Source organism: Lutra lutra, chromosome 8 (assembly GCF_902655055.1).
Source record: "Lutra lutra chromosome 8, mLutLut1.2, whole genome shotgun sequence".
NCBI lineage: Eukaryota > Metazoa > Chordata > Mammalia > Carnivora > Mustelidae > Lutra > Lutra lutra.
In genome coordinates, this window is record NC_062285.1 from 9880974 (window position 1) to 9905113 (window position 24140).

Sequence of the window (24140 nt, forward strand, 5' to 3'; positions counted from 1 at the left end):
TTGTTTGCTTGTAAACACCAATCACCATGTCTCAAGCACCCATCTCTAAGTTATGGTTGTAAACTTTATGTGAAAATGTTGAAAGCTCTCTAATCAAGGGACTATATTCTGGTTCATTGATGGAGTGGGGTGACAGGGATAGGATTCTTCTGGTTGTCTCAGTGTGTGCTCTGAGCACAAATACATTTTATTAGCACGCTGTTACTATTGAGAATTTGTGAGTTTTGTTGTTTTTTTTTTATGCCAGTGATAATTCAGTGTTCAAACAATGACCATTGGAGAAAACTCAGTTTGAGATGAGGCATGAGGGGGGGAAAGGCTTGCTGAAACAGCACAGCCCCCCCCCCATTGCCTTGGAAGGCCTCATATAAAATGAGGTCATTCAGAAACTTTCCCTTGAAGTGCTTCCAATTCTTGAATTGCCTTTTGTTTGGGAAATGAATAGCAAGTTGATTAAAAAAAAAAAAAAGACAATTAGGGAAGGTAGGGGGATGGGCCTAGGGAAGAGGTTAAGGTTTTTCTACAGTGAAGTGAAAACTAGGAGGAACCCTTCATTGTTCCCAAAAGACCTGTCCCCAGTGATGGCGGCACGCAGTGGTGTCCCCAACCAGGTCAAGTCCATGAGTGGGCCCCGCCGAGGGCCTCATCCTGTTTCAGAGCTGTTGATAAGATCCTTGGATATAAAATAGCTCCATTGAACCTGAGTGTTCAACAGCGGCCCAGTGGAGCTGTCTGCCAAAAAACCGACTGCCAAAACGTGATACCTGATGGCTCATTACTGCATGAAAATTAAAAAAGGGGCCCCATTGAGTTGTTTTTAGATTTTGTTTTTTCCTTCTGCCAAAGCAGTGAAACGAGAAATTTATGCCTTTCATCAGGTGATATTTGGTTGGGTGTTTTTGTTTTGTTTTCGTTTTTAGACTCAAGAGCTTTTGAAATTGGTATTTTTTTAAAAGGGGTATTGTGCATGTGGTATGATCATGGAAACAACACCCTATGGGTGTGTGCGTGTGTGTGTTGTTTCTCTTTGGCACCTACATCAGGTACCTGTACAATCACTGTAGTATTTATGTATTTACCAACCAAACTATTTAAACTCAGCTGCCATCCATAAGCGTTCCTTGGTTCGCATCGTCACGGTATCCAATGTAAGAGTGAGTTTTCTTTTTGTATCTGGCCCTGGTTTTGCTTCTAACTTTAAATGGCAAAAGCAAATGTGCTTTGAAAACTCGGGTACGCTGTAGTTGTTAAATAAGGCAATAACCTATGCACTTGTAATTCTGTCTCTATGACCTACTTACACACTACTTCACCCTCCTCATAGTATGATTAAAAGCTGCTTGGAATCCACTATTGCCTCAAGGGATTTGAGGCTAGAATTTAACAAACTGCTGAGAAGGCTTAAGTCAGTAAGAAGGCTTCCCTACAGCTTCTCCCAACTAATTCACATGCAATTAAAGAGAAAATAAATATTTCAGAAGTGTACATGTTAATGAAGCTTCTTCTAGCTTATAGAATGTAGATATGTAGCTTTTTGGAAATATTTCTCCCTTTGATTAATGTGCTTGTGTTTTGCTTCTGTTCTAGAGGCCAGTTCTGTTCATTCTTAAAATAAATTTGTTATACAGTCAGCTCATTATATACATTTGGGATTTATATAAATAATATATGAAAACCAAGAACTGACAAGGTTGGTCTCATTTATCCAGTTAATTATCTTATTAAGATTATTGAAAGACCAACAAAATTCTTATAATTTCAAAGGCAGCCTGTAGTAGCAGAGCTAGAGAATAAATGGAAATTAGTGCTATCAGGAAAAGTTTGGGTACTTTGGATCCAAGAATTCATTTTATTGTATCTGTTTTTTCAATTCCGTATAGGAACCAAGACCTTGTTCCTCAGAAAGGCAGTATTTTCAAATGAAGGTTAGTCCTAGCCCTACATTGGCCTTGGAATTAGAACTGTCTCGGTCAAAACCAGATATATGGTTCAGCTGAAGAAGGAAATCGAGTCCATTAAGTATGTATGGACTTAATTGAATACTCCAGGCCTGTTACTTCATAGCGCTCAGTCCATCAAGCCTGGATTTAACATTGGTATATAAATACTTCTTTTCCTTCATCATCTCCAAAGATGGTCAGTTTTCTCATCCCCCAAGGAGTTGGTGAGAGTAGATCTTTTCTCCATGTTATTGTGTTTGATAACATCTCACACCTGATATATCTGACTACACACGTGACTTAATGGTTTAACCCCCTGGTTACCGCGACTACATCGCCAGGTGTGAAAAATAAAAGTGATTACAAGAAAGAGGCAAACTGGAAACTTCTGGTAAGCAATTAAATGGTGCTGCTTTGCACATGAGCTATGAGAGGTTTTAGGTACTTGTGACATTGTGAGATGTTCGGTTTCATCCTCATAACCAAACAACGACAAGAGTGAGTGAGAATGCCACCATTTACTTACCATTCGAGAATTTTGCAAATCACTTGGGAAAATTAAACTCCCTGTTTCTCTTCATTTGTGAAATTTTGGCCATTCTCAAGCCCTATTAGTAAATAGTTGCAAATCTTAAAATGGGTGTTTAAGTTTCACGTCCACTACGTTATAGATCTCACAGCCTTTCAATAAAGTCACCGTTGGTTTTCGGTAGTTTTATTAAATCCTAGAAAAATGACAGATTTGATTTCTTCTTAAAAGAAAACGTGATGACTGCTATTCACATTCTCCCAACTTCGTCTTCTTGTGGAGAGGATACAAAGGCGATGTAATTGTGTGGAGATTGAGTCCTCTTTGTCCTTTTAAAGCATTGGGCTAAGTGCCTAAATGTCACTTGGGCCATTTATCTGATATTTACTTGGGCTAGCCACGAATGCTCTATCAGTTGTTATTGTTAGTTCATACCCTGGCGAGCAGATCGCCCAGAAAAGCGTTTCAGCAAACACTCCTGGGGGTTCCGTGTCCCTCGGGCTTGGGAGCTGGGTTTTGCCGGGCATGGGAACTGGGCTCTGGCAATACGGTGGCACTAAATCTACTAGAGCGGTTGTTCGGGCCTCGTGCCAGGCGCCGTGGAATCAGGGAATTGAGCGCAACTGGCCCGAGTCAGCGTGCTGAACTAGTTTGCCTTGCTGCAGGCTGGGGGCCCTCGGAAAGTCGGGCTATTTTTAAAGCTGGTGAGCTCAGCTTCCCCAGCCGCCGGCCTCGGGCGGGTCCCTCCCTCCGGGGGCCGGACGGGCGGGCCCGCAGGGGTTAAGCGGCGGCGCGGCGGGCGCGGAGCTCCGCCTCCGCTCCCCGCACCTGGCGCTCCGCAGACCGTCGCCGGGGCGCTGGCTTTCGGAGGGGATTGGCGGAGAGCGGGAGGGGAGAGGATGTGACAAGTGCCGGCTCGGGCGGCCGCCGCCGGGAGGCCGCGCGCACCTGTCCCTGCCCGTCTCGCGCCGCCCGCGGCCGCTCGGACGCGCGCACAGCCGCCCCCCGCCGCCCGAGCGCAGCGCAGCGCGCGCGCCGAGAACATGACTTCTGCCTTCAAGCTGGATTTCCTCCCGGACATGATGGTCGAGGGCCGCCTGCTAGTTCCCGACAGAATGTGAGTGTGAGCCCCCGCCCCGGGCACGCGTGGCCGCTCTCCCCCGCGCCCTCGGCCGGGCGGCTGCCGCCGGGTCTCCTCCCCGGAGCCCCGGGGAGGGCGAGAGCGGGCGGCGGCTCGGGGCCGGCCGCCTCCGCTGGGCTTCGGAGGCGGCGCGGGGCGAGAGTGTCCGGACGTGCGGCGCCGAGCCGCGCGGAGACCGGGGTCGGTGTGGGGGAACCAGCGAGCGGGGACCGAGGTCGGGGCGAGGGGCGGCAGGCTGGGCGCGGGCTCCAGGCGGGGAGCGGCGAGCGGGGGACCAGGTGGGGAGCGGCGAGCCCGACGCGGGGTCCGGGGGTCCGGCCGGCGGGGCGCGGCGAGCGGGGCGGGGTGTGCGCGTGCACGCTCGTGTCATCTGAAATGCGGGGCTGATGGGGCTCTCGTGGCCCATTTAAAGATCCCTTCTCACCAAATGACCCGCTCCTCTGACTTCGATTTGCGAAGACTGCTTTCTGGTGGTAGGAGAGAAGAGGGGAAAAAAAGGGGGGGGGAGGGGGATGGATAATTATAAAGCATTAAAATAGCCCGGTGTACTCTGTTGCAGAAATTAGAGGTAATTTTTACATAATCATGGTGGTTTGTCTGATATGCGGTCTGTAATTTAATAATTAATGTGATTCTGGTGGTTTTGCGTGTCGTCAAACTAGGGTGGAGAGTTTATTGGGAGAAGTAAAGAGCTGGGATTTCGGAGGAAAGTGGATCTAATTTTTATCTGGCTCGTTAGTCTTGACAGGAAAGTTTGTCTTATCAGCTCAGGCGCTATGGGGTCCATAGCGTCCAATGGTATTCAGTCGTGTTATGAAAAAGAAACCTGCAGGGATTGCCAGAGCAGGTCGGAAAGGTCTGTGTCCATTTTAGACTGGGAATGTGTAAAATTCTCTCTTACCAGGCAAGACGTCTGCTAGTGAGTCTGGGCTGCCGATGATCTAGTGCAAAAAGGGACTGTTATCCTTGGGAAGAGTACATACAAAATTTCCTCTTCTACCCGCCCTACGATTTCACATCCATATTCTCTCTGACACCTTACTATATACCCTTTGCAATCTGTAGGCCATTCAGAGCTTTATGATCCATTTCTCTGGCAAATAACTTTCCCCTTTGGTGCTAGATTCATTTTCTAGCATGTTAAATGTTATGAGTTTGAGAGATTTTTGAGAAACTCCGCAGTGGCCAATTATTTGAGCCCCTAGGATTACCTAAAAAAAAAAAAAAAAAAAAAAAAAAAAAAGAGGGAAGGCAAGCATAGAATCTGTTCAGTGCAATTGCCCTTCCAGTCAATATGAAGAATGTGGACTTGCTTGCACACACGATCAGGTTCATTGTCCCAACTAAGATAATCAGATAACGTAAATTAAAATATCGAATTTCCTTTTGGCAGTTTTCTCTGGGAAATTTATCTTGATTACTAAGGTTCCCATGATACTTGTTTGCAAGATCTCCGTTCTGTCCCCCTGAATGTATATATAGATAGAGAGATAGATAGAGGTATAGATAGATAGATGTAGTCTGTATAGATGTGTAATATTTGTACGTTTGCTATTGAAAGTTTTGTATTTTCTGCTCTCTAGAGGAGTGTGGGGGAAAAAGAATTGGCTTGGTTGTGAACTTATGGTCACCTGCTACTTAGGTGATTATAATATATCTAATGAATGCTCTGTGAATTTAATATGTTAATGGTCTCCCAAAGATGCTGACGTTTGTCAGTTAAATTATGAATTATGAAACTGTAACTTGTGCTTTTCATTTGGTGGATGAATGTGGCTTTTTCAAACTGTTTGCTCTGAATAGAGCTTTTGTATCTCAGTCACGGAGTCTCCTGTGCAAACCTTAACATAACTTCTACCCTACTTCTCTCCTACATGCTTGTTGTTTCCAAACGGTATCTTTTGGAACTAAACTCCCATTGTTTTCAGTGCTGTCAACTATCGCTTAATTGAACTTTCTTTTAGAAAAGAAAAATAGAGGTTTTGTACATATTTGTTTCTGAGATAACTATTCTGTTGTCTTAGTCCCGAGAGCACTGTAGCATGTTTTCCAAAATAGTTTGTAATGAACTCACATTGGAGACTGTCTTTGGGGAACAGAGGTGTGTGGGAGGACATATGACAAGCTGAAAATGTTTGAAACCAACCTAACAGTGTATCTGATCGCCATATGCATGCGGTTGAGAAGATAGCTGTGCGGATTTATTGTTTTGGGGACTGGTTGTCACATATGGTATATTGCCATTTGGACTAAATTGCATTCAGCTCGATGTTGGCATGTTCTAAAAGGAACTTAAATAAGCATAGGGGCTTTTCTGGTGTTGATTTTTCTAAAGCAGTAGGACATATTTTCAATGGCGTTCTCCCACAAGAATATATTACATAAGTTTGCAAGATGTAATATGTTTGAGTCCTCAAGGCAGATGAACAAATAGTTTTTCAGATGAATTATTATGCTTGATGGCCCCACGAGCCATCCAGTTTAAGGCTCTGCAGTGGGTCTGTATTGTTAGGACCTATGCTTCTAAGTCTTGTTTTTTTAAGCATTCAGGGTCGAAACTGTAAATGGAAATAGACCTTTTAAATAATCTTAACCACTAATGTTTTGTCTTTGTGTGGCTGTAGAATATCGTTTGCAGCAAAGCATAATGAAAATAGAAATAGGAACTGAGTTCAAAAACGTTATTTTAAACTGGGGCATTTTGGAACAGGGCTAGAGATGAGGGTTTCCTTTGTTTAACCTTTTTAATGATCATGTAGGTATTCGGGGGTTTTAGATGTTTTTGAATTTTTAAACAGAAAAATCTAAGAATAATGTCTTGGAAATGACAACTTGCAGGTGGAAAAAATCTACAAATGCAGCTTTAAAATTATCGTCATCTGTGATATTAGAATAAGACACCAAGAAGCTAGCAATAAATTAAAATGAAAAATTTTTTTTTCTCACCTTCAGTCAGTAACCTTGTTGGAAATGAAAAGAGTTAGCCTGAGTGTAAATCCGTCAACTTGGTGAATTCACCATTTTTGTTGATGAAGTCCTCCCAAGTTAAGATAACTGGAAAAATGTCTGTCAGTGTCCAGTTAAACTGAAAGGTGGTTCTAAGGGACTTTCATTGTTCAGGTTGAAAGGGGCTTTAGAGACCATCTGCATCTGGTCAAACCTCCTTGTTTTATAGATTAAGAACATTTTTGGGGGCAATGTGGCCAGTTCTCGGAGGCAAGGCAATTACTGTGTTCTCCCTTTACCTCCTTAAATGACAATAACATGAGTCTTTAATTGAACACCTACTGTGCGCCAAGGCACTTGATTTATCTGTCTCTAACCTTGATGATAGATCTGCAGGGGGCATATTATACCCATTTTACAGGTCATGCTTAAGGAGGTTCTGTGCTTGCCTCATGCCTCAGAGGCAGTAAACAGGAAAGCTATGGTTGGCTTGTGCGTGTGTTATATAAAAGCCAGTTCGCACATTGTTGGGGAGGGAGGAGAGAACTGTGAATTAAATATTCGACATCAGTTTTTATCAGGAAACCAAAATTGTGCCCCATGAGAATGGTTGACCATTATAGGAAATACATAGCACTTGTCAGGATTGACTTCCTTATTTAATTCAAACTCACACTCTTATTCCATATGTTAATTAAAAGGAATATATTTTAATTAAAAATACTTTCTGGTTTACAAGGTACCAGCAAGATGAAGGTCAAAAGCATGAGGGTCTCTTTTTTTCACTCCCAGATAACATTTGATGTATATTTGGAAAATGCCAAAAATAAAATACAGTGATAACTGAAACTTATCACCTGATTCCTGGATGATTGTGTGAGGAATTAAAGACAGAAGACTCCAAAAGAAGAGTTATATGTATGGGTTTTTAAGGAAAAATTTAAAAGTATACTTTCAGGTAGCATTTCTCAGTAAGGAATACATTTGTTAGCATCAGCTGCTTCCTGAAGCCAAAAACTCAGGCCATATTGGCAGTTTCGGAACACTAGTGTTATCTTTGATCTGGGTTCGAGGTATTATGCTAATTGTTAAGTATCGCTGCTTAATTGTCATTTGCTGGATTGAGATTACTCTGGCTTGTCTTGATGAGATGCTGTGAACTAGGGGCCACAAGAACCTTGCAAGACAAGATAAAAAAGGAGATAAGATTTTTCAGATAGGAACCTAGTAATTAAGATTTCATGGGATCATTTAGAATGTTCTCCACCTCAGAGCGCCTCTCCCCTCCCTGCTCCAACAGCTGTAGCAACAGTGTACTAGGCCTCCGATAAAAGACTGAAATCTACTCCGTGCCCCCCCCCCATTTACATAAACTTGCAAACTTTGCATTTCTCCTTACCCCTTCCTTGTGGTTTTGTGGCTTACAGATGAAATGCAGATTCCTGTTAAGGACAGGTACCATGTTGGCATGCAAATCTTCTGATAAACTTAAGTGTCCTACAACCAGCACAGGCTGTGATCTCTGGCTGTCCTGCCGAAATGCAGGGTTGTGCTCATTTCTGAGGCCTGTGTGCAGACTTCTGCAGGGTCACTGATGTCATTGCAGCACATTCTCAAATCCACCTTGCAACTGGAAAACAGTATCTGTAAAGCATCCTTTATCTGATTGGCATTCCCCGGGAAGCCTGACATTTTCAATGTATTTCAAGGAGCTAAATTCATAAGTAACCGATGCGTCGCATTTCCGGTGCTGGACTTGACCCAAACTTGAAAAGTCTTTATTTCCAATTGGAGAGTATTTACTCTGGAGGATTGTGCTTTTGTTTTTGTTTTTGTTTTTTTCAGGGAAGGCTCAGATTTTTGCTTTTTGTTTGCAGATTAGGGCACCCCAGAGGGTCAACTGTTTGACCCTGCGATACACACGACATGGAAGGGAGGGTCTGCAAAGTACTCCTGGTTTCCATTTCATTAGCACCGATAAGTTCCCATGCCCCCATGTCTGTTTCCACTATCAGGGAGGGACCGGGAATACGACAGGCCAGCGTCACCGGTGTGCCACTTGGGTAGCAGTGCAGAAAATGTATTTTTATTTTTCCTTAAGAGAGCGCTATTGTTGCTAAAGCTAAGAGACATGGAGCTGCACATCCCTGGAAAAACCTTTGTGGGAAACAAAAACTAATTAGCGCCGTAAATGCGATGCTCTCAGGTAATTGTAAAATAATTATTCCCCTTTAGCATTATCACTGTTTAATTGTGCCATCCAGTTGTCTCACGCTCTGAATCTAGATGCGAAGGGATAGAAACCTCCTTCTCCTGGGGATTTCTTTTTCATTTACTGTGAGCTTTCGACTCCTCCTAAACAGGACTTTAAAAAGAAAGGGGGAAACGGGGAGATTTTTGAACGGTTTCACCCTTCCCATTTGGCCTAAATCACAGCGGAAAGTGATTACTCCACCTGGTTTTATAGAAAGACAATTCCGGTTACGTGATCTAATTGCCTGGTGAGAATATCTGAGGTTTACACGTTCCCAGAGCTGCACCCGGAGTTTTACGAGCGGTCTGTTTCATGAACTGCAGATTGTGTATTATGTTCAGATACTGAGAGTGATACTTCAACATCAGCTGATACTTTAAAATGGAATGCTAATAAATATGTAATCCTACGGCTCTCAAAATGACAGATGAGTACAAATTCCGTTTTTGGTTAAATTTTAATTACTCCATTTGAATGAATGCCTCAGAGCCAACTTGCCAGCAATTATTAGACCCATTTTTTCCCCTTCTGAAGATTTATGTAAATTAGGTTTAGGCTGTATTTAGACTAAAACATCATTTTGGTTTATTATTCCGAACTTCTCTACCAGACCCCTATGCCCTTTAACTTAAAGTCGGATTTTAAATAAGTCTATTCTGAGGAGGTCTCAGTTTCAATGGTTTGTGCTCCCTTTTGGTCTATAGGACGGTAAGTGTCGGTCCTACAGATCCATGACCAGGTCACGAGATTCCTTTAATAGTAACATCGCCTTAAAAGTGAGGTTATGGGATATTTTGATTTTTTTTAAAGATTTTTTTTTTTTTTTTTTTTTTTGACAGACAGAGATCACAAGTAGGCAGAGAGGCAGGCAGAGAGAGAGGAGGAAGCAGGCTCCCCACTGAGCAGAGAGCCCGATGCGGGGCTCAATCCCAGGACCCCAGGATCATGACCTGAGCCGAAGGCAGAGGCTTTAACCCACTGAGCCACCCAGGCACCCCGGGATATTTTGATTTTTAGTCTTTTTTTTTTTTTTTTTTAAGGTCTTAATAATTAAGGAAGCCAGAGTCCTTCATCTCCTCAGTAAGAGTGCTTATGCCTGTGACTTATGACTGTGGACATCCAGTTCCCCCAACCCATCAGCTGCTTTGTCTGGCATTTATAAGCTCCAGTAGGGCCCAGAGATCCCCCAGTGGCACAGATGATGGTGGTGACTCACTCCTCAGAATGCAATTAATTTGACATTTTGACATAACTTTTGGACAGCTTAAACATGATTTTTGTGTTTTGAGTACCATGGGAGAGTGACTTAGTTCTTCAGCTTTCCTTCTAGGATCTAAAGTTCTGTGATTTTTACACTGCAATGCCTAATTTCCATGCTTTTTTATAAAGAAAGTTCATGGTTGGACTTGGGCTCACTAAACTTTAAGGTGGTATTTTATATCCTTCCCCATAAATTATGTCTTCGTTTTTTCCTGGGTTCCTTCTATAGGAGGAGAGTTGTACCACATGTATCTGCCAAAAATAAAATCAGCTGGTCCTCTCATAAGTTAAAAGAGCAAAATAGTGCTCTTCACTTGGCTGTGGTTAGTAGACATAAGGGCTCTGTGTGTGTGTGTGTGTGTGTGTCTATACACATACATATGCATATATATGCACATATATGTGAAAAAATATATATGTTAGAAATGATCTTACTGGGCATAATTCTTTACTTTCTTAAAATATCTTCTGCTCCGTGATCTTTGGCTATAAAAGTTATGAAATTGTTAGATACTAACATAGGAAACATGTTGTAACATAATGTAAACGTGCCTACGTTTGTGTGTTACTATTTTCACAACTGAAAATTTCAAGATTTGGGAAGCCTCAGCGTCTTGACGAGAGATGGATTCAGGTCGGTGGTCCTGCTAGAAATAGGGCTCAGGACCATGTTCTGACCCTTTGGCCTAGAGCCTCTGAGTTGCTTCTATTAAAGGTGAGAAAAGAAGTCCCCCCGATAGTGCTGTCCCACCTTACTGGGTGACCCTTTCTATCCTCGCTACAAAGTCCCAGGACCTGGGGGCCCCTTCTGTTTCTCAGCTACAATCAGGACGTTGCTGCCATTAGGATCTTTCAGGCTTGGAGTGGGAAGGAAGACCCTTCACAGAGCAACCTAGACAGTTGACCCTAAAAGGCCATTTTCTAGGGTAGACATAGCTAATGCCGACCAGACCACACGCCTCACCTTGTGCCTCTTGGCCACTGCCAACCACCCTCCTTGGAGATGCAGATCATGACCCCAGAGCTTGCTGGCCCTACAACGCAGAGTCCTTGACCGTTTCATCGTGCCTGGTGAGAGTTCCGCACGTGAACGGAGCCCCTTTAAAAGGCTAACGTGGCGGGGATGTAGGGACCTGCCAGGGGCCAGAGCGAATTGGTGGAAACCATCCTAACTTGCACGGTTGTTTTCTCCCTTTCTCCCTGCATCTCCAGGGTAAGACGTTGGGTGTCGCACAGGTGAAGCAGAAAAAAAGTTGAAACATGACATTTCATTTGCTCCTTGAAAAACCTTAAGGGAATAATAAAGATGCTGTGGAGAAGCGGAAGGAAGGCAGGCTCCGGGAGAGGACTCCTGTGTGTTGATGGAGTCGGGCTGCTCTGTTTAACCCCTCACTCCCGATTCTCCTCGCCCCCCTTGGATTTCCTTTAGGTCCCGAACAGAGCAGGTGCTTCTGAAGTTTGCTTTCCGCCTTTCTCTAATTGATAGCTCTTTCTGCCTCTTGATCTGCCTTTTCCTAATTGATAGCTCTTTCCTTCTCTTCTTTTCCTCTTCCCTAAGCCCGTTTAATTCAGCCCTGCCCAAGAGCCTTCTCCGTGGGCAGAGAAGGGGCCCCCTGCGTCCAGCTCTCGGAACCGGGAGCCTGGGGAGGAGGGCGGCGTGGGAAGCCCTCGGCCATCACTTGGAGGAGACTCCGCAGAGCAGCTGCGTGTTCCTGTGCATCTAACTGTATTTTGCCTTCCGACATAGAAGCGGTGTTGCGTTTTCCGCGTGAGCAGAAGGGGAGCGTATTTCAGAATGATTAACTTTACGGAGGCCATTGTCTTGGGCAGCTATAGTTGGCTCTGCTGCAGCTGTGTTTGCTTTCTCGAAATTGTCACCAGGCGGCCTCCAACAGCAATTATTCCCTTCAGTCCACGCTGGTGACATCTTTCCTCGTGACGCCCGTTGTCCACCCAGCCCTTTCTCCTTGGTGTCAGGATTGAAAGGCGCCCCACCAGTCCTTGAGAAGCCGGATGCCGCTGAGCACCGCTGGCGCCTCCCCCTCCAGGCGATTTCTTAGTATCAGGTCGTGTTTATCCTGCATGATGGTGCTCCCTGGCAGGGGTCTTATTTCTTTTCACAAAAAGCCATCCTTTCTGCCTCTGTTTCCCCTCTTTTTCTCTTTTTTTCCTTCCTTTTCCTCTTAGATGTCAAAGGGTCACTTCCAGCACCTGCTTTCCTGCCTTAACCAGAGCAGTCCTGAGCAGGGGCTCCTCCCTCCCGATCCTGAGCGGTCCCTGGCAAAACCCCACCCTGGAGGAGAGACTGAGGCAAAGCACTTCTCTCTCTCTTAAGTGGACACTGGCCGCAGAATTCGCTTTTCTCCAAGGAAGAACCTAGGAAATGTTTTCATTCCACTGGCTCTGTGTGGGTTTGAATTTTGACTTAGAAATAACTTCTTCTTGGATTGTGTGCACGTGCGGAGACGCTTGCCCTGCGTTGGGGTCTGCTTGCGTGGGGGGGGGACTGAAGTCACTGGGGGTGTGGCTGTAGGGTGTCTCCAGCCCCGGGCTTCACTCAGCAACCGTTCGGCTGTTCCCCGGACTTTTCTTCTGGTTAGTTCCATGCCCGTCTCTGGTCTCAGGGGACTTGTCAAGATTCCTCATCTAGAAAATAAGGATATTAAGATACACTCCTTACCTGTCCCACAGAATTATTGTGAGGCTAACATTGGGAAGAGAACGATAACCTAAATATTTTATAGCTTCTTGGTACTTGAAACTGACCACAAGTTCACCTGCATTTCCTGGGAGAGTCAAGTACAGTGAAACCTCATTACACTGACGAGTTAATGTGTTCTCCCTCAGAACATTTGTGCTTTAAAGTCTCAGCCAAAGACCCATAAAGCAGTATTGCTCCCATATAAACTTCCAGAAAATGCTCAGTCCCCAGGACAACGTTGTAAAGACTGATTTTTTCCCCCCTCTCCCTTCTCTGCATGATGATTGAGAAATAAAATGTGGTTCATCTTTCAACTGTGAACTTGTGGTCCGGAATTCCATCCTGGGATAGGGCTAAAGCAAAAAGCAATATCTTCACCCAGTGTCCCCATATGCGTGTTCTGAAAAAGCCCATCTCTACAGCAGCTGAGACGATCTTGATTTTCTTACGGGAAGAGAATGGGCCACACTATACCCAGTCTGATTCCCAGTAATGGGACTCCTAACCCTACCAGAAACCCAGCCACTGGGAAAACAATTTCAGTGATGTGCATATGGAGAGGGTCTGTTGTAAATCCCAGCATCTAACCACCTCATTAGGAGCTCAGGCCACAGAATGCCTAGAGCTGAGAGGAGGAGAGTCTCCAAAGTGGGAAATGACTTGGAGAAGGAATCTGTGATTTTTACGAGGTGGCACAATGGGTCTAGGGTGTCTGTCCTGGTGACGCCCGGCTGTAGGGTGCGTCATACTTATTCTGGTCTGTGCCTTAATAAACGGGCACTGGCTTCTCCCAACAGAGCCGATAGGGTCCTTGAGGTCCTAAGAGACCAGAGCTGCCTGAGCTAGTGTGAAGATTTGCTCCTAATGTTATAAATCACTTGATTAAGATCACACCTGTTCAGACTCCGTTGAGAAGCCGACAGCCTGTCTGAGCCCGTTGGTTGAAGGATGTTCCCCAGGGATGGGCCAGGGGAAGAGTCCGCACCTGCTCTGGCTGAGACAGTGACGCTGACCGAGGATCTCCAGGTCACGAGCGTGACCTCCAAAGCGAAGTCTGCCCCGCCTCCCAGAACAGACCGCCTTGCACGAGGGTGAACTGGGCCGTCAGAGTTGATGGCCGGTCTCGGCTTGTTGTGCCAGAACGAGGCCTGGGGCCCAAAGCTGGCGGAACCTTTGGAGAAGGGGCCTGCCACCCAGATGCCACAGGTGCTCCTGAGCGAATTGACGGGCACTTTGCAACCAGCACATTCTATGTGCTCAGAGTCCGAGAAGCCGAATTAACTTTGCAGGCAGCCTTTCAGTGGGGCCAAGATTTTGTGTCCAGTGGTTATAAAAAGTGACCAAAATTGGACGGTTGTCGGCCACAGAAACCACGTGGTGGCCTTTATCTTGCCCCAATGGTGTCTTGTTTTTCAGGTCTACTCAGAACGTGATACTTCTGATCCAAATTGATTTCTAGTTGTCTGTTCAATCAAATAATGATGTCTACCCAGAAGCCAACAAAAAATGTTTTCTCGTGTCAACAAAGCTATAATTCTTTGACAACTAAATACTTCTTGTCAGATGTTTTTCTCCCGATCACTGATACTTTAAAGGATGCCGCCTTCCTGTGGGTATACCTTCTGGAATGTTGTATGATACTAGCTGAGGATAGGGGCCAGCCATTAGGCTAAGGAATTTATATAAATTATCAGTAATCTTCAGAAAAATGTTTCAAGATGAGTTGTATCGCTCCTATTTTGCAAATGAGAAGAAGTTCTAGACGATGGAAGTATGTGTCTGCTTCAAGGTGCCCATTTCCAAAGCCTGAGGTCTTTTCCTTGTGCCCCCTAATGTTGTGGTCCGGGTGGCTGCTTCTGTCTCTCAAGGGATTCTTAGACCCTTCCATGCGGTGAGCAGATTTCTGGGTATGTTGGTGAGTGGGAATTCCGAGCATGAAATACAGTTTCTTAGCGATGACCTAATCATGATCTGCTTTTTACGTGCTCTTTCCCATAAATTACTTGTGCTTGATTTCATTTCATAACCAGACCAGTTTCTGAGTCTAGAAGGCAAGAGTATTGGGAGCAATGTCAGTAGGAAGGGGGACCACAGCTGTGTCAAGCTCTCTTAACACCTCCGACCACACTCCCTGCCGAGATGAAGAAGCCGTTAGCTTTGAACGTTCAGGCCGATCCTTCTCCTTCCTTCGAGACAACCGTACGTTTCACGAAGAGGTTTCCTGTGAGGACTGCATGAGGCACCTGGCCTTCTCCCTCATTTATTTCCAACTTCTTAGTTTTACATCCGATGGACAGGTGGCCTTCCTCAGGGGCACCTTGAGCCCAGAGCAGGCCACCTTGTGAGTTAGAAAAAGGCTCTCAGGTGACATTCAGCTCCACCGTCCCCCCTCAGTTGGTAACTAACCTATGCAGTACCCTGTTCCCGGCGGTCTCCCCACCCCCTTCATAAGTGGACCTGATAGGGAGGCAAGAGCATAAGCCAGTCTCTGGACCAAAGGATTTCAGATGATTGACAGTTCTGTCACTTTGAGTTTGGTGTCCCGTCCATTCCCAATGTCTGTAAACTTCAGCCCTCCCCATACCTCTGTGCGCAAGTGCAGAAACGTCTGGCGGAACTCTGAATTTTCAGCCCTATTTTCCATTTTGTGTCTAGAAACCCAATGTAAAGGATGGGGTAATGGATGCGGTAGGGTAGAACCCGTGCAGGGACTGGTCCAACCCTGAACCCATCTCCTATCGAGTATTAGCTTGTCGAAATGCCTTTACTCTTGGCAGGAGACCAGCGTCACAACCTAAGAGGCTGTGATTTGAGTGGAGTGTTCGCGCCCCGAGCTTATTGTATTCTTGCTACTGATGCAAACATTATCTATAATTACATTTTCAAGTGACTGAAAATTGCAGGCTTTGTTGAACAAAAATACAGCCAAAGAATGGAATGTATACCCACTCCACCCTCATTATAAGGCTTTCAGAAATCAGACTGGAAGGCCCAGCACCGTGGCTCTCAGCTACAGGATACCAACTCCATTCTCCGATGTTTGAACACTCTGTCAAAGTGCTGGGTTCCCGGTGATGATCCTATAGCTGGAAGAAAATGCTAGGACTGTTTCAGCACTTGGTTTGCTCCGTTGTCCCCTCGGTCGCAGTGGCATCCCCTGTCACAAATCCTCCATTTCCAGGATGTGGTACAAGAAACCACAGTTGGATTTAGATGCGAGCATGATGGGCCACGTTGACAGAGTTGGCTGAGATACAGACACTGTTCTATCGCTGTGACGTTGTATTTTTACAGTGCCTTCCCCCACCCCCCCACGTAGTGCATGATTGGGACAGACTCCGATGTAGACACTACTGTAAGCTAGGCTCTTCTTTGGTCTGAGAGCCTGACCGCGAGGCACGATAGACATGCTGGCCAATTTAGCTTTCTTACACACAGATGAGATCCTCTTTCTAATTTTAGTGAGAGCTTACACCACTTGGAATTTAAAAAAAAAAAAAACAAAAACAAAAAAAGAATCTGACATGTTAGAACTTAGTATTTCACTCATTGTTTATTTCTGTCTTAACACCCAGGGAACCAGTGAAATAGAAGAATGTTCCTTGGTTTCGGAGGTAAAGCAAACAGGAGGAAGAAGTTACGATTAGCATTGTCACTCTGTCTATTGTTTCTGTTTTTAAGGTATTTGTCATTTATGGGATGGTTCAGAATGCCACAGCTCACTCTCCAGACCCTGGTAGAGTTCAAATTCTCAGGAAACTGAAGAAAAATCATGGTGATGCTTTAATCCAGAATAGGAACAGAGCAGTTGATTGAGGTGGTTCAGAGAAGCCATAGCCTGTTCCTGATTCTATGGAGCCCTGACAGGTAGGACAGACCTGTCATCAGACAAGTGTCTATTAGGTGATAATCAAATTGTGAACAGTCAAAATCTGTCTAGGAAGGCCTGCTGTATACCTGGTTGGATATTCCCCCATATACATGTATATGGGGTTCCACATTCTAACATAAATTAAGAACTCGAAGGCGGGCTAGGGTTTGGACAGACCACTTTACATATAACATGAAAACAACCACCTGTACTCAGTATTTTTAACATTCATGGAATTGAAATTAAATAATACTGGCACCCAGTTAAATGCCTTCTACGTAACACAACACGTCAACAAGTGTTGTGGGTTTTATCATGTACACTTTTTTTCTTTAAGATTTTATTTATTTATTTGAGAGAGAGACAGTGAGAGAGAGCATGAGCGAGGAGAAGGTCAGAGGGAAAAGCAGACTCCCCATGGAGCTGGGAGCCCGATGTGGGACTCGATCCTGGGACCCCGGGATCATGACCTGAGCCGAAGGCAGTCGTCCAACCAACTGAGCCACCCAGGCGTCCCTATCATGCACACTTTTAAATGTAAATGGATAGCTGCGGCTTTTGGGACAACACCTCTGCTGGGAGAACTCTGAGATGCAGCCGGTCTCCCTAATCTCAGTGCCCAGTTGCAAGGTGTAACTGAGAGCAACTCAGTTTGTGTATTTCACAGAGTCCCTCTGCGAGTCACAAGTACCCTTCTCTGATGTTCAGCCCCACCCCCACTGTTTTTTGACCGTTTATGTGTTTATGTCTCTAAGTGCCTGGGCTTTTGATAGCTTGGATTCTTAACCAATCAGCAAAACTGACTTTAAGAAATGTAATTAGCCCAGAACCAAAGTAAATTAGCTTTTAGAGTTATCTGACTTTAAGGCTTCTTGTCTGCCCCTACAATAGCAGATTGATTCCACGGCGGTGTGGTCAATTCAACACAAGTCAGAAAGTACAGGGCAGTTTTTCAGTGTAAACCACAGATTGAAGAGTTAAAATTAAGTTGGACAGCAGAGGAGTTTAGGATTTGAGTCACAGCTGACCTATTCTTCGGCTGCAATCAATCAGTTTGTTGTCATGTGGAAACCACCTAAACATTTTCTGTACTGAAAAAAAAAAAAAAAATTTTTTTTTTTTTTTAACTCTAAACTGCCTCCCGGTGAACAGGAGTTGGAACTTATCTTCATCCTCGTTCTCAAGAAAAATACTTTACGTTTCATAATGTACTGGCTGGTTGCCTGTCTGTTCTTGGTGTTAAAAAGTTTTTCAAAATGTTAATAGCAATTCCTACTCTAAGGGCAACATTTGGTGACTCTGAGCTTCAGTCATCCCTGTGGACTTTGTTTCTTCTTTGGAGAAACCCTGGTTTAAAAGAAGAAGGGTCTGTGCTGTTGCGTTGTTTGGGGCTAATGAAGGATTCTCTTGTTGGGAAGTAAGAATGTACCTGTTCCTTCCGAAGACCTTCATTCTTCATCTTATACATCCCATTAGGTAAATTTCATAATACTCCCTCATCGCTTTTTCCCCCCTTTATCTGGATCTTTCCTAGAGTTCTTACAAACCCTATTTCATGCGTTCTTCATTACTAAGAACCCAGGAGAGAAGACAGAGTTTCTTGGTGGAAATGTTCATGGACGTTAGCACTTTGATCATCTCAGGCGCTTGGATCGCAGAATCCAGGTAGTCTGAGAGATGGGGGCGAAAACAGCCTCAATTATTCAAACCAGGGCTCTTGCCGTTCTTATCTAAAACAGCTGCCCCTGTATAGCAGGGCCCTGCTCTGTCAGGTCAGATTGGATCTGGTGTGGTCCACAGAATTAATTGTGCAAGCAAAGAAATCTGGGTGCTATCTAGTCTGCCCTTTTGCTCCCTGAACTTCCTTTAGACCCGCTCTGTAATTTACACTCGATCTGGAATCCTGAGGACAAGTAGCCATGCAGAGAAAAATAAGCCATTGGGATCACAGCCACTTACCTGGCATCCCAGATAAGACCTCAAGCTCCTTTCATGCCCCTGGTGCTCGAGGTACAGGGAGTAGGTGTCCTAGTTAGCTGGCATACTCCCAGTTTATGCCATTTGTCCTGGCGTTGTCGTTACTTGCGTCCCTCTGTCAGCCTAAAAAGTGTCTGAATTTGGATGATAAATTCTTGCATCCGGTGCCATTATCACTAGCTTTCTTAAATACAGTACAAACATGTTGGCCAGCTTTGAAAAGTCTATACATAAGAGCAACCCAAACCTCCCCCACACAAAGGGTTTTCCATGCTTTTAGACATTCAGAAAAAAAGCAATTTCTAACCTCTCTTTCTCTGACCCATTCCCATACCTAAATCCTCATTAAGAGAAAATTTGACAAAAAATTAATGTCTTAATTTAAAAAAATTTTTTTTCCTTTCCAAGATTCATTGTCTATGCACTACACCCAGTGCTCCATGCAATTCGTGCCCTCCTTAATATCCACCATCTGGCTCACCCATCCTCCCATGCCCTCCTTTCCAAAACCCTCAGTTTGTTTCCCAGAGTCCACAGTCTCTCATCTTTCATCTTCCCCTCAGATTTACCCCCAATCACTTTTCCTTTCCTTCTAGAGGAGAACGGAGGCAGTAACCTCTTCAACATCGACCACAGCAACTTCTTGTAAAACATGTCTCCAAAGGCAAAGGAAACAAAAGCAAAAATGAACTTTAGGGACTTCATAAAAAAAAAATTTAGCAAATTTAACCAAAGCTTACTCTTGTTCCTAACGTGTCTGCTCCCTGCTGGGCACTTTGGGATGTGCTGTCTCCGTCACGTAAGTTTCTCTCTGACTTGAATCTGGCATCCCGGCGTTCCTGGCTACAGCCTTGCCTGGACACCCTTGCCGCCGCACCCGGGTTCCCTGTCGGGGGACCGGACACCAGCCACCTCGGGGCTACCTCTCCCTTCGACTCTGTTAAACTCATGAGCCGGGTCCCTCATTCTGAAAGCTCAAATAGGAAGTTCTGTGACTCCCGCTGACTTTCAGCTGGAGCATGACCAGAGCAAGAAAATGATCCAATGGCACTGCCTTTGTTTGTCCCCATGCTGTCTTTTGTGAAAGAGTAACAGGAGAGCCTGGCCGAGGTATAATGACACCGGGGGGCGCCCAGCTATATTTTTGAATTCTAATCTCCGGGATACTTTGGCACTCTTCTGCGCTAATTGCTTTCTCATTCAGTGCTAGGATTTCAAAGGATTTGTGAAATATGTGTGTTTAAAATCGATTTCCTGATTTTTACATTTATACCCAGCTGTTTGTTATTCAGTTCAGCCATCAGCATCTGAGTCTCAATGGACCATGTAATGTGCAGCTGTAGCCAGATGTAACGCTTCTGCTCCCTAACTGTTTCTGTGAGAAGCTTCGAGAGGCAAGCTAAAGACTGCTGATAACCATGTTGCCCACACTAATTTACCCTCTGGAGCTACACAGATTCTGCTTGGCAGTTTTGTTTCATGACCAACAAGCAGAGCAATGTTTGCGATCTCCGGGCCTGGTAGTAATGTTGACACTGTATATATCAAGTATATATCTGCGTTGATATGAAAGGTACTTGTACAGCTAATTCAAGCCGCGGGAAGCTGTCTGATCCGCATACATAAAGATTCTGGAAGCAAGGTTGTATTTCAGAAACATCAGCCAGGATTCAGATCAGACCTTGGCCTGGATTAAAACAGGTTCATAACCTGGTCTCTTGAACAGAGAGACTGAGGATTTTAGGATCATTTCCTTTCTGTCTGTAGTGGAACCTTGTTTCTAATTTGCATTTATTATTCAGATCTGTGTTTCCTTTTGTATGTGTGTTATGGGTCTTTGTTTAGAGGCTACCGCTTCTACTAAATTTAATTACTTCCCTTCGAGGCTTTAAATTGAGGGCAGCTTCTATTAATTGTTAATTATTCTCCCCCTGCCATTTAGACAGCAAAGGTACAGTTACTAATTGTGGGTCTGTTTTGTGCAATGACAAGAGGCTTCTTCAGCCTCAGTATTTACCTTTCCATGGGGACCAATTTTTATTTCTCTAATCTTATCTTTTATTAAACATAAAAGTAGACATTCTAGTGATATATTGGCCATTCCTGTGATCCAGTGTTGTTCTGCATCCTAGAGGAGTGAGTGGGAATCGTATTTGGCTCTGTGCTGCCATCTGGTGGTGCCTTGGATCTCTTTTCGCTCCCTAAGAACAATTCCTCATGGGAAGGTGGTACCCTTGGGTCTCTGCCTCTGCTGGTGCCACCCCACGTCCTCTCTGGGGATTTAAAATGAACTTCATTCCTCACTGGTGGCTGAGGGATAGCATCAGTGTGGCTCGGTGTTTTTTACACCATCAGGTACTCATTGCGTATCTTCTAGATATTTGTCAAAATGACTGTCGTCTTAAAATTCCTCACTTGGTCTCCATGGCACGTGGTTCTTTCTCCTTTTCTGACTCTTCATATCTCTCACCTCCCAACTCCCTACACCCCGTTTCTTGCCTCCTGACTGTGGGCCTCTTGCATCCTGGCCCCTTGGCTCTCAGCCTGTCATTCTGAACCTTCTCTTTCCTAGAAAGCTCGTATCCTCAACCATACCGCTTAGACAGAGGGGGGGTGGGGGAAGCTGGGTCTCACCATTTGATCTGTTGATTTTATGTGGGTGTCTTGATGAGCTGTGTTTCTGCCTCAGTAACCTGCGCTTGGTGGCAGTCACGGGGCTTTGGCGGGGGTGGGGGTGGACGGAGCCTGTCTGTTCCGCCGTGGCTGCTTCCTGAGTGTTCTGGAGTTGGCCACGGTCCCATTTCAACAATTTATTAAGAGCATTATAATCCCACAAAAGGTTTTGTAAGTTACTGAAAGAACACTTGGAGCTGTTTCTTCCTTTATTTATTGGACTCAGTGTTTCACAAGATAAAGTTCCCTCCCAGCCCAGCTTGGGCTATTTCGTTTCTTACTGACATTTTAGTCTTCTCTTTGAAATGGATTTGCTGTAATCTTGGCTTTCATGTCGTGATGTGCTCTGGTCCACAGCCCTAGAACTTTAGTTAAAAAAAAAAAATCATAAAGGTAGAGGGCAAGGAAGAATCAAGATATAGGTTGAAGTAATGGGCGTGGCAAAGTAAAAAGCTTTAGATCCCTCGGGAGCAGGCTTATGGCAAAACCAAAGTGATCTGAGTTTGGGTTATTATTATTGGCGGTTGTGCAGATGCTCTCCAGCACCTCCAGGCAGCCCCGTTCCATGATAAGTCTGCCTCCCCTGACAGTGATCATAGGCACAGGAGCCCCAGCAAGTACGGGCAGTGCTGGGTCCCTCTGTCCCTGGAAGTGACTGCCCCTGGGGGGACCGAGCCACAGGGACAAGGATGAGCAACAAGTCGGGGTTCCCCAGAGATACGCGTCCGCCTCATTTGAGAAACGACTTCTCCCTTCTCTCTTCCCCACCCGGGTCTGGGCTTCTATTTGAGCAGTGCCTCTGACCTACATTTTAAAGAAAAGAACGCCCCAGAGGTGGTTTGCCGTGTGTTACGTCACCAGGTTGCGCGGATAGAGTATGCAGTGTGTGAAACTGAATGGTCTTTCCGACTGCAGTGCTTATTACTAAGTTATTGATACAGGATGGTTGTCGACTTAGGCAGAGTGTGAAGGAAATGATTATTCTTCTTCCCAAATGCATTAAGAGGGTAGTAGTTCTGGTGCAGGAACAGTAGGAATTCTGACGGGATTTCTGTGCTCAATCAAACGTTATGCACTACACAGCTCTAAAAATGAATTCCGGAGTGAAACTCAGAATATCCATTGTAGCACTGATTTTGTGCATATTACACCTGTAAATTTATGTATCGTGAGTTACAGATGGAAGGGGTTTGATAAAACACTATTTCTTAAGGATTATTGTCTTAAAATGTGCTATAACCTTTGTGTAAGTATCCCACATGAAACCATTTTAATATTTAGAACTTCATACATGAGCTTGAAATCACGATAATTATTTTAAATGATACTGGTTGGGTTCACTTTTATTAAAACATTTCTGGCAGTAATGAAACTCACTTATTAAACATGATTTTGGAATTAAAAAATGGAAGGCTCTACAAAATCTTTAAACTGGAAAAGGGCAAAGTAGGCTCTTCTGTAGGAAGCCAACTACGATACCTTCTCATTCCAGAGCACCCCTCCCCCATCCCAGGCTGAGCTCCCTCTCCTGCTATTGGGTCCTGGGCACGAACACGTGCAGGGACACACACGTAAGCCACAGTGCTCATCGGCGGCATCTACCATGGTCTTAGAGCAGCTTGGGTCCTGGCCAGGCTCTCCCATTAGACAGCAGGACCCTGAGCCCAGAAACCAAGATGAAGTGAGCTTTCTGACCACAGCATCGACCAGTTCCCACTCCATATGGTACAGAGTAGGCACGAGCACAACAAATCAAAGGAAAACAGCAGAAAAGTCGAGAACTCCCTATTTTGAGTATTGACATGAACTGAGTAAATGCTCATGGGGCTCCTACCATATGCCAGGACGTGGGACGTGAAGACAAAAAGCCTGTCATCGGAGCTAATGCCAGTCCTGCTTGAGCTCTTGGCGTTCCGACTCTGGGGGCAGGGACCTCTGGAGTCCCGGGGAGCGCTGCCAGTGCCCCCGAAACACACCTCGAGGTCTGACGCTGTAGGCTTCATTACTTGGCCCAAGAGATACGACTCTGTTTCTTCCGGATTTGCCCACGTGCACATTTTCTTCCTTGCCTGCGCCTGTCAGCTTCTCAATGCACATTATCGAAGAAAACATTTTGAGTCACAAGTTTATTTTTGAAGCTTTATTTAAAGCCACTCCGTGGAAGATAAATGTTAAATGTGCTTCATAACTTTTGTCACTGAAGTGAGAACTTCTATATCCGTTTTTCAGGCTAGTTTTATTACAAAATGAGGAAAAACTACATATCAGTTACATTTCACACCTTCACGCCAGTGCTCCTGAAGGAGACCATGGGCCCAAGGCAATTCAAATATGAAGATACATTTTTGTAATTCCTAGTGACTTTGGGACACGTCATCTATGTTGAGTGGCGGGAGGGCGGGGAGGACGGAAGTAGTATTTTCTCTGTGACGCTTCCATCAAGCTGATAATATTGTATCACTTCTACCGAAAGGATTTCAAAAACTTTCTAGGGATCGAGAAGAACAGAATGTGTTAGTAGCATGTGTTTGGCTTTTGCAGATTTTTAACGGAAGATTTCCCATCTTCAGGGACGTCGGCATCTCTCAGGGAAATGGCAAATTTAGAAAACTTGTGTAATTTTCACGTCCTTGACAATGGGACCATGGGGATCTAAGGCAAAGGAGGACAGGAGGAAGTGTCTGGCCAGGCAGGACAAGGCAGAAGGGAAGAGCGGCGCCCGTGGGCCCAGCCACATCCTCGCCATGTCCGGGTCCTTGGCTGTGCGTCGCCTCCGACCACACGGAGATAACAGGACACAAGCGATCACGAGACCCGACTCGCCCTTCTGGAGAAGATGGAAAATAGG

General features: G+C 45.0%; 1 protein-coding gene across 8 annotated transcripts in view; it reads left to right on the forward strand.

The window, feature by feature from the left end:
* CELF2 (CUGBP Elav-like family member 2) overlaps positions 1-24140 on the forward strand; it is a 508648-nt gene that overhangs the window by 209511 nt on the left and 274997 nt on the right. For 2 of the 8 annotated variants that reach the window (XM_047741378.1, XM_047741379.1), the window contains exon 1: positions 3293-3586. The exons of 4 other annotated variants lie outside the window; for them this stretch is intronic. In XM_047741378.1, the coding sequence (XP_047597334.1) occupies positions 3513-3586 (74 nt within the window). In that variant the 5' untranslated portion in view covers positions 3293-3512. Of the gene's footprint in view, positions 1-3292; positions 3587-24140 lie in introns of those variants that run through there. 2 more of the 8 variants (XM_047741380.1, XM_047741381.1) reach the window with 1 other exon arrangement.